The sequence below is a fragment of the Palaemon carinicauda genome, chromosome 16, assembly GCF_036898095.1.
Source record: "Palaemon carinicauda isolate YSFRI2023 chromosome 16, ASM3689809v2, whole genome shotgun sequence".
Classification (NCBI taxonomy): Eukaryota; Metazoa; Arthropoda; class Malacostraca; order Decapoda; family Palaemonidae; genus Palaemon; species Palaemon carinicauda.
In genome coordinates this window covers 18,240,323-18,251,432 of record NC_090740.1, presented here as the reverse complement: position 1 = coordinate 18,251,432, position 11,110 = coordinate 18,240,323, and the positions used below count along the sequence as shown (strand labels likewise).

Here is an 11,110-nt window from a genome sequence, read left to right as displayed (position 1 = left end):
GAGAATGATAGTAAACACATCCTTGGAAAATAGTGCAACAATAGTCTACTAGCTTGTGGATCCAACTGGTTAAAATCATCAAATTAAATTACAGTACCATCACAATGTTCAGAAAACAATATGAAATAAAAATATGCATATTTTGTATAAATCAGGACAATGTAAAGTAATTTCATTCCATGGTACCTATTTTGTATACATATATTTCATATGAAACAAGTTAGATTTTAAACCCAAAAGGTTCAGTCAACCCTGGGTATTAATAAAAACTCCTATGACCTATGTTATATATGAACCACGTAGAATTCTCTAGTAATCCCTATGGACCAATATTGACCCCTTTAGCCATTAAAACTATGGGCCAATATTGACCACTTTAGCCATTAAAACTATGGGCCAATATTGACCACTTTAGCCATTAAAACTATGGGCCAATATTGACCACTTTAGCCATTAAAACTATGGGCCAATATTGACCACTTTAGCCATTAAAACTATGGGCCAATATTGACCACTTTAGCCATTAAAACTATGGGCCAATATTGACCACTTTAGCCATTAAAACTATGGGCCAATATTGACCACTTTAGCCATTAAAACTATGGGCCAATATTGATCACTTTAGCCAGCATGGTCTAGATTTAATGTACTTATACATGAGTTTTAGGGTTTACAACTCAATTAATTTAGACAGGAAAGATGAAAATTGCCCTGTAAGGTTTAAATTTAGCTGTAAGAGTTCATTATGGGACATGCATAGCATGGAATAATAACCATTTGATTATTTCTCTATTGACAGGACACAATACCAATATTGCTTAATAGTAGACCTAGGAATACACTAATGAACTAAGCTGTCCATTAATATAAATAGATAAATGATGAAAGGAGCCAATAACCATACTAACATAGGTCTCAGATTTGGCTGAAACCACTTACATCTACAGTAGATCCCGTACATTATCAAGAATAAAAATGAGGTCCTTTATCAGGTGGATACAGTCAGAAGAATAAACGACTAAACTATGATGATTCTTGAGCATCTTCATAATTCAGATATAAATTGGGGATGAACTTGGCCAGAATAGTTCCCAGGAAGGTTTTACATGTGAACACACCAAGTAAAAAGTGCCAGCTTCAGCAGTTGAGATGGGACTCCCTATATTGTCTTAGATGATATCTAATTACTAATTAAACTATTATGGTTTTAAATTAGTAATACGGGATTTGATCTCTCTGCTTGATCTATTAGAATTAGTAATAAAGTACTTGAAGTCTCTGCTTAGACTACTGATAAAGCCTTTGCAAAACAATAAGCTTATTCATCTGAGTAACATACAGGGCATAAAGTAAAATCTCTATTATTTGTATTTTTAAGATTTAAGGGGCTGTGGACAACAGAAAATTCTGAATTATTGAGCACAATGTCAAACATAGCAGCCTACTTTGAGGAGTTGAATATGACATTGCTTCAGATTTTCTTAGGACAATATTTTTATTAAAAAATTTTTATAAATCCTACTAATTCTCATTTTAAATGCCATATATCTAGAATTCAGATACAGTTGTAAAATAATTCCTATACCTATGTAAAATCTTATACATAACCTAGTCTTCATTCATAGATAGTAGTACTGTATTTATAATTTTGTGATCAAAGAACCCTAATAAATGCGTTTAACAGAAACAATCTTAATAATCATATGCCAACATACTGTCTTGTACAATGAAATAAAAAAGTGAAAAAACATTAACTAATGGTAAAAACTCAAAGGTTTAACCTAGTCTTTCTACAAATTATTGACCTCAGCTGTCTCTCTGAGAAATTGAACCTGGAAAAATTGTACCTAAGCTTGAAATAAATCTAAATTGCTAGGAAATAGTTTATTGTACAACAAAGCGACCACAATAAAAAAGGAATTAATGGTAGCCTAAGGGAAATCATATACTGGACATACAGTACAACAATTTCTAAGGTTAGCTATCTTTGCAAATTACAGTTCCATAATAACAAATTCATAACCTACGATATAAAGGATGTAACAAACTTGGCCTAGGCTCATTAAACAATTGCAAAAAAGGGGGTGGATTTTTACTCAATACGTGCACTTTACATTGAATCAGGCACATTTGGACATATTACAAGAATCAACTGAGGTACCATGAACTGTCATAAGCTAAGGTCTTCTGCTGTACTTTTCACAAAATACTATAGTAACTAAACCCACTAGAAATATTTGGTTTAGAGACAGAAAAAGATTTTGCTTGGTTTATTCAAAAGTTAAGAAATAAGACTTTAAAACAGCACAACAGTCTCTCTTATCCCGACTTAATAAGTACTGGAGTGTATTCTTTCAATATGGCAGCTTCTAATGTTAGCACACGTGAAAGAACATCAGGTGGCATCTCTGGTAAGTGGTATGGTGAAAATACAGACTAATGAGTTCAATGCATGGTTTAACTACTCAATAATCCTGATACAAACGTTACTTGATTTCTATTTACCTTGGGCTCAGTTGTCTAGAACTGGGATGACTGGAAACCAAATAAATAGGATTTTACTGTATCTTCCGAAGACCATGGCAGACACAAAAGTTAGCACATGAGAAAACAAAAATGCAAAAGGAATAAGTACTTCAAATAACTAACAATAAATCATCCACTACATATGAACACTTACAAAAGTTACATATACCTAAAAAATCTACCAAACATAACTTCTTTGGTGAAAACTGTTTGGTCTGGGGTCACGGTCAACATCACTGGTATCATCTAACCCATATACCTCCAAATTCCAGTACCTAGAAAAAAAGATAAATACATATAAACAGTACTGCAATGTTTATTTGAAATTGCAATACACACACACAAGCAGTGTCATTAATTCCTGTGATGGGGTTGATTTGAAACCTTCTCACTTACTAATTGTCTAATTGCAACCATTATGACAATCATCCACTTCTTGCTCCTTCTACCTAATTATGACAGGAGAACTCTTCTCACCTAACCACCAATATTTGTAATTGATTTAATTCTCTCTCCTGAGTCTTCAAAAATAATTATACTTGAATTTCATATTCTAAAGTTTATTCCTATCTTTCAGACTTTACTGGGACTATCAATGTTGAAGGGGGCAGATCCCGTTCTCCTCCATTTTGGAAACAAAAGTGCCTACCCTGTTTGTGATGGATGGATAGATGGATTAAGACTGACCCAAAATACTAGTGAACCATAGGCTTTGTGCATTACAATGAAGGCCATAGCTGGATATTTTCATATGAAGGAGTATGCATGCTTTGTTGGCATGGTACACAGAAAGACGGATAAGCTGATGATGGGATGAATGCTCCCTACAACCACCAGACAACACAGATTACCGCCAGGAGGGAGTTCGGAACAGAAGTCTAGGGCCGTCGCAAAGTATGTTTCATTGTTGTTCTAAACCCACTCCTTCCTCGGTCCTGGAGAAATTGATTTTGTCTTATAGGAGCTCTTCACTAGACAGAGTCCAGCTGTTTCTGTTGTTTATATTAACTCATCAATCAAGTATTTCTGACTTTTTCAGTAATACCTTGGTTGACAGCTTTAATGCTTTGCTGACTGGGTTAAGGTAATTGTTAAGGTACTGTACAATTATTATCATCCATGATCACTAAATAAATCACCAGTTCTCTGGTTGGATCAGTGTCAATTGAATTCTCTATTACCCTGAGCAGGAAGAACTCCCGTCACAAGGACCTTTTTAGGAACAGAATCTATTACTTAAAAAGAAAAGACGACCTACGACTAATTTTTCAAATACATGAATTTTCAACATTAAATGCCTGAATAACCACCGAGGCTAGACAGGAAAGAGTGACATTACTCAATAAGATCCATTAAGTAGAGGCACCACTTGAAGCATTTGGTAAATCCAGGGGTCTAATGGGATGTTTTTGTTCTTAGTGTAAGACATTGTAAAGTGATGGTTGGTATCTAATAAAGAATTGCAGTTTGAAAAAATGGCTATATATCACCAGCCCGTTGTACACTTTGATCAGTTACAACTATAAAATTTCAAGAAGTTGGACTGCTTTTTCCACGTTCCTGCTTTAACATTGTCTGATAATTATATTTATGCCCCACTAAAATGGAAATCACAAGGACCTCATGTGCCTTCACCTACTGGGCTAGGTATTTCCTAGGCCTCTATAATCGCTTGCTAGCGCAATTGGATACTGTATATTCAAGAAAAGTCTGGGGGGGGGAGAGGTTTGATAAACTTTGGTCTTCCACAGATATTGTCTTGCATCTCTGGAAGGGCAGAGTAATGACTTCCCCTCACCTGTTTTTTGCTAGGGCAGGGAGGATAAAAGGGAGAGCCATATTATTTGAATGATTAGACCTTTGGCTTTTGGTTAATAAAAACCTATGAAAAGAAAAGGTCCACTGAGTTCCAGAAAAATGTGTGGGTTACAATGTCAGACAGAATGTGAAGCTCACTTACTCTCTTCAAGGAGGCTAAAGCCAGCAAGAACAAAGTCTCACCAAAGAGGTCCTAGACAGATGCTTTGCAGAGATGTTTATACAGGTCTCTAACAAGACTCCTTAGCACTAGCAACAAGTCACAATTGGGAGGTCTACCTGATAACTTAGGACAGGACTGACTGAAATGATTTAAGCCCATCCAAATTCTCAAACAATGTTAATATAGTATCTAGGCTCCTGTCTCTCAAGATATGGGGAAGAGCTTACCTGTATCCCTTGATGGCTGAAATTGGCAACTTCATCTCAAGAAGTAGGAAGTAGTCAACTATCAAGGGAATAGTGCAGAATTACCCTGTTGGTTACACAAAGAGGAAAATATTACAAGTTAATTTTGTAAGATTTCATTTGCCTAACCTGATCCAGGTAAGAATTCAAAATGCCTCTGGATATCGAACATCCTGAGAAATTCAGCATTGTTGCTAAACCCAATTCTGTTGGAACACAATGGCAACAGTAGTGTGAGGAATTTAAGATATACTTAGAAGCATTAGGTAGTATGAAACATGCACAGAAGAAGGTGTTATTACTGCACACAGCAGATAAAGAGGTTTGGGAAGTGTTTAAGAAACTGCAACCTACCGATAACACAAGTGAAGCTGCAACTAAGGCTCTTACCACATATTTTGCACCTCATGTCAATAAATTTTTTGAAAGGTATCAATTTACAGCATAGGCATATCAGAAAGAAAATGAAAGTTTAGATGCATTTGTGACTAGACTTAAAAATTTAGCTGTTTCATGTGAATTTCTAGTTAGAAAATGTTATCATAGTTCAAGTGATTGCCCATTGCACATCACAATAGCTAAGAAAAAAATTACTGGAAGATAAGGACTTAACACTAGACAAGGTATTGATTATAGGCATATTTTAGAAACATCAAATAAGCAAAGTAATATAATAGGTAATTTTCCAAGCAATAGAATGAAAAATTCTACAATTAGCAAGATAGGCTCAAAGTTGAAAGTCAATGAGAATCAGAGAAAGAATACGTCAAGGCCTAGTCATAGGAAAATGCACCAGCCATCTGTTGAGATACTACCGCTAGAGAGTTATGGGTTCCTTTGACTGGCCAGACAGTAGGCCTACTACATTGGATCCTTCTCTCTGGTTACAGTTTATTTTCCCTTTGCCGTCACACACACACCGAATAGTCTGGCCTATTATTTACATATTCTCCTCTGTCCTCATACACCTGACAACACTGAGATTACCAAACAATTCTTCTTAATCCAAAGGGTTACTGAGCTCTAATTGTTCAGTGGCGACTTTCCGCTTGGTAAGGGTAGAAGAGACTCTTTAGCTATGGTAAGCAGCTCCTCTAGAAGGACACTACAATATCAAAAACCATCAATCTCTAGTCTTGGGTAGTGTCAGCCTCTGTACCATGGTCTTCCAATGTCTTGGGTTAGAGTTCTCTTGCTTGAGGATATACTTGGGCACACTATTCTATATTATTTCTCTTCCTCTTGTTTTGTTAAAGTTTTTTATAGATTATATAGGATATTTATTTTTATGTTGTTACTGTTCTTAAAATATTCTATTCTTTTTTATTTCCTTTCCTCACTGGGCTTTTTCCCTGTTGGTGCTCCTGAGCTTTTAGCATCTTGCTTTTCCAACTAGGGTTGTAGCTTTGCAATTAATAATAATAGTAATAACTCTAATGTTCATAAATGTCAGATTCAGATCTATGCGCAGAAACAACAGGAAAAACCAAAATGGTACAGGTGTAGTAAAACTGATCATCTTGCATACGAAGCAAAGGAAGGCTTTGCTACGGGACAGACATGCATGAACCGTAGAACGATGGTCCATTTTGCAAATGTCTGTATATTTCCTAAACAGTACGCAAAGAAAATAAATGCAGCAGTTGATACTATAAGCCAAGAGAATAATGCAGGAAATGTTCATGATAATCAGGATAGGGCAGAAACTGATTTTGTTTTGCATAAATTCTGTCAACAAAGATGCAAAAAAACATATATTGGTAGTACTCATAAATGGTAAACCAATTTTTTGGGCTCAAGCCATGTCGTCCTGATGGAAGGTTCCTATAGGTAGCTTTCTAAGGGATATTTGGCTACAGTGATATTCCCAGAGAATTAACCTTTAGGTCTCCAGAATTCTAACTCCTGGCGTGAATATCCTTAAAATTTCTCTTAAGGATATCGCATATATCAGGGGACGTATATCTTGATACGACACAGCAATCTTCACCCCGAATAGCGTTTTTGCTTCGAGGGGGAAGAGTGGCAAAAATAGAAGGGGAGCCGTTATCAAGGTTACCTTTCCTCCCATACTACTATTGAGTATCTAGATGGCGCTGTATCCAAGATGGCGCTCATTCCTATTTTTGTAGCGATTTCGCACGGTGGTGTTCCCTGTTAATCTAACGTTTTTGGTCGCTTTTGTGAGGATTCATTATACATTCTCCAGCTTCTTTTGCTTCAGGAAAGTTGAGTATTTATTCTTTACAGTGTATAATTTTTAGCTCCTGCTTCACAGTGAAATTAGAGTAATTTAATGTGTTAAGGAGCTAGGCCTGTCACCGGAGGCGCCATGGGCGCGTCGTTCGTTATGCATGTGTTATTTAGTTAGCAGAACGACTTTCCCGGTTGTAATAGCATTTATAAATTATGAAAGGTATTTAGGCACAATTATACTAGTAAAGATATATATTTTATGCATAATTTCCTCTTCCTTTTGTCGATCATATGCGTTAGAGTTTCGGTGATTTAGGTAACCGAGATCTCGTCTTGCACTAGGGTATCTAGCTTAGGCGCTGTAGTATACTTTCAGACATTGTCCCCGTTTACCCTTGTGTATCGTTTTATTGATTCAACGGGAGATAGTACATCTCCTAGAATTATATAACTCGATACTTGTCTCCTGTGGAGATTTAAAGGTAATCCCTCCTTCCCTCTGAGTGCCGCCGCAGGCGGCAACCCTTTCTGGTCTTGCCATAGAGTAGTTCACTCCAGCTTGCCTAGGCTAGGGTTTTCTGTCTCCCACCTCTGCCGGCAAGATCCCGGCTTTGGTTTTCGACAGAACCTCAGAGTGTTCAGTCTTTCTGCCGGCGGAAGAGCAGCAGGGTGAGTAGTCACTCCCCTGTCGGCATAGGAGGCTAAGCCTCCCTAGGCCGCAACTGAAGTGGTAGTATGATGCCGCCACCTTCTCCCCTGTGGTCTAGAAGACTATTCCTGTGTCGGCAGACCCTAGGCTGAAGAATAGTATTCTTCTGCCGCCTAGGATGTCGCCGATACTGAAACATTGCTTCTCTCTGGTGTGGAGGCGGCGGAAATTCTGCCGCCTTCTTCTACACTTGATAGATTCGGCAGACCCTAGGCTGAAGAATAGTTATTCTTCTGCCGCCTAGGATGGTGCCGATACTGAAACATTGTTTCACTCTTGTGTGGAAGTGGCGGCAATCCTGCCGCCTTCTTCTACACTGGATACAGGACACTTTCCCTTCCGCTCTGTCCTTTAGCGATGACTTAGCCATCGCAATCCTGTGGCCGTTGTCCTGCAATCTCACCGCTTGCCGGGCGGGCTCCTACATAAGCAGCTGTTTAGTCTCTCAGTCTTTCCCTTATGAACACAAGGATCCGGGAAGGTTGTGCCGGCTATGACGGCTGCCGGTTGGAGACCCTTCAGCTGCTGAAGGTTCTTCAGTCCTCCCTTGAACTGCAATCCACAGTCCTGAAACCGGCAATGCCGTCAACAGATCCTGCGGCTGGATGGAAGCCTGAATGATACGTTCTCCCATTCCATTTGAACTCTCTTTCTGGACGAAGGCAGTAAGATTATATACTTACACCCTTATTTAGTGTAAAAATACATTTTAATAAGGCAGCCCTTCACTCCATGCTTTTTCTCTCTCTGTCAGCTAGTGCTGCCAGGTACTAACCCAGCCGGCAGCATGTCGGCTGTGCCGGTGACACCAGGTACAGGCCCTGTCGGCAACATGCCGGCTGAACTACAGTACAGTATATGATTATACAGTAAGTGGCCAGAAATAATTACAATGTAGACAACATCTTATGCAACTGTAAAAGAATTAATGCAAATTTTTTCTACATATGGTATTCCAGAAAAGATTGTAATTGATAATGGTCTACAATTTACCTCACAAAAGTTTAATGAATTTTGTAATGTAAATGGTATTAAGCATACATTTTCAGCAACATATCATCCATCCACAATTGGAGAAGCTGAAAGATTTTTTCAAACAATTAAGCATAACATGAAGTGTAGAAAAACAAATGCAAATAACATATTTGTTGATGGGGAGGGGGATTAGGTGTTAGTTAGATCTGTTGTATCCAAGTTTACAAGGTAATTTAGAAGAAAAAGGTAGAAGCAATTAGAAAGTCTTCCAAAAGTAAAAAATTTTTCCCCTTTATCTAATGTTATGGTAAGATCCTAAAATACTCCAGAAAAGTGGGAACCAGGAGAAATTGTAAAAGGGATAGGAAATTTACAATATGATATCCAAGTTGGTGAAAATATTATTAAACATTATGTATATCAATTACAGCCGTTAAATAAAAATCCTGTAGATCATGTGAATGTTAGAGATGGAAAATTTTTAGTAGTTAGATCAAATGAATTAAATATTAACCAAGATGCTCAAACATCAAATGTAGATTCAACATTTATTCATGTACCAGTACAGGGTGAAGTAAGAGTACTTCCCAAAAGGATGAATAGAGGGAAATCCCCTGAGAGATTAAATTTGTAAAGATTTGTACAATGTCAAGTTAAGGGGGAGGAGACTGTTAAGTATTTGTACTGTAATACCGTACAGTATGCGCTACGTGTATTAAGAGTAATGTTGCACAGTATTGCAGTGATAGAACACATTTGAACATAGTTATAAATGTAGTAGCGTATGTTACGAAGGATTCAATCCTTTGTTAATTGTCTCAAAGATACGATGTGATTCTCCTTACTTTTGTATTACAGTAGAATCCAGTCTTTTAAGAGTGATGCTCTTTTGTTATTTCACATTTTCATACAAGAGTTTCTTTACCTCGATGTTCTTACTCGAGAGTCACAAGCCATTGAAAGCTGAGCAGTAATGTAAGCCATTAGCAATAAAAGTATTTTAATAACACAAACTTTTCATTAAAGCCCACCCAGAAGAATCTGTGACATTAGGTTGGGATGTAGAACAACACTAACAAATGGATATTATTCCAGATGAGTGAGCTGACATAGTAAATATGATGTAGTATATACATCAGAAAACTTTGACCATTTTCCCTGATATAGGTTTGTTGTGAATCTGCTGCATGGTATAGTGACATCAAATACAATCCTTTCCAATAAACCTATCTTTCTACGAATAAGCTGTATAGTTTCCATGCATGAAAAATGAGAACCTTAGGGCTGTCATTAAACCTGCAGTTATAGTTCTGTTTCAACAGTTTCCAACATAGAATCAAGGATCTTACATATCTGCCACTAGGTCAAATAAGTCCTGGAACCACTCTTATATATTGTATAGGCCAGCATGGGACAATGAGTATCATGTGGATTTTGCATGCTGACCTGAGCTTCTCCATAACCTGGCAGGCCATGTTGAAGGATGAGAAGGCATATAAGTCAAGGAAGCACCACCCCTGGAGTAGAGCATTCATAACCTATGTACACAGATCTGGCTGTGGAGAGCAACTGAGTGGTATCCTAAGATTTTGGGAAGTAGCAAAGAAGTCTACCATTAGGACCTCCCACTTCCATCAAGACCTTCACTGATATTTGTATTGAAGGACAACTCCAATACGAAAATCTGAATCCTCCAGCTTAATGATTTGCAACAATATTGTGTACACATCTCACGATCCTTGGTTTAATTGTCATTCACTTACCTTAGCCTATCTACCACTTAATACAAATCTTCTGAGTGGATGACACAGGTTCTTAAGGTATGCTATGGTAGTGGTGTTGTCTGCCATGACCTTGATATTCTGATCTTGAATAAAGGGCTCAAAAGCTTGGAGACACATCCACACAGATAATATTTCTAACATGGAGTATATATGGCACTTTTTTTGTCCACAAGTTGCATGCTTGCAGGTCCAACTGGAGAGTAGAATCAACCTAGCCCTGTTTGGAGGCATCACTGAATATGAGGGTTTCTGTTTTACCCTGGATTAGAGGTACTCATAGCAGTAAGTTGAGATGGTCCCTCCACCATGTCTATCTGGTATCTCTGTCATCTTCCAGCTCCTTGCCTGCTGGAACTGAAGGGAGAAAATCCTGAACCTGCTAAAAGGGATCATCTTCTCCAGGGATACTAGATGCCTTATGGACACATGCCCTATTTTTCAGAAGGGGTAGAGTATCTCAGGAATGGATAAAGGCTTCCTCATCCCTGCAAAATTTCGATCTTATTAACTACTTATGTGGCTTGAGTTGAATTAGCCAGGTCTGAATTATTCTAGTTGTTCTCCATGCTCAGTCAGCAGCAGAGACCCAACATGATTACCCATCTCTGTCCAATAAATGAGGTGCAACAAGATTACTAGACCTCTCTCCTTTAAATGCCATGAGGATGGTAGGATCAGTCCTTTGACCAGGTAT

The 11,110-nt window shown here is 37.8% G+C and overlaps 1 protein-coding gene across 3 annotated transcripts in view; it reads right to left on the bottom strand.

Annotated features, from left to right (window-relative positions):
- Positions 1–1,361: 1,361 nt before the first annotated feature.
- The window catches only part of HSPBAP1 (HSPB1 associated protein 1), a 112,767-nt gene continuing 103,018 nt past the window's right edge, over positions 1,362–11,110 (bottom strand). For all 3 annotated transcript variants that reach the window (XM_068389631.1, XM_068389630.1, XM_068389632.1), the window contains one exon: positions 1,362–2,801. In XM_068389631.1, the coding sequence (XP_068245732.1) occupies positions 2,705–2,801 (97 nt within the window). In that variant the 3' untranslated portion in view covers positions 1,362–2,704. The remainder of the gene's footprint in view (positions 2,802–11,110) is intronic.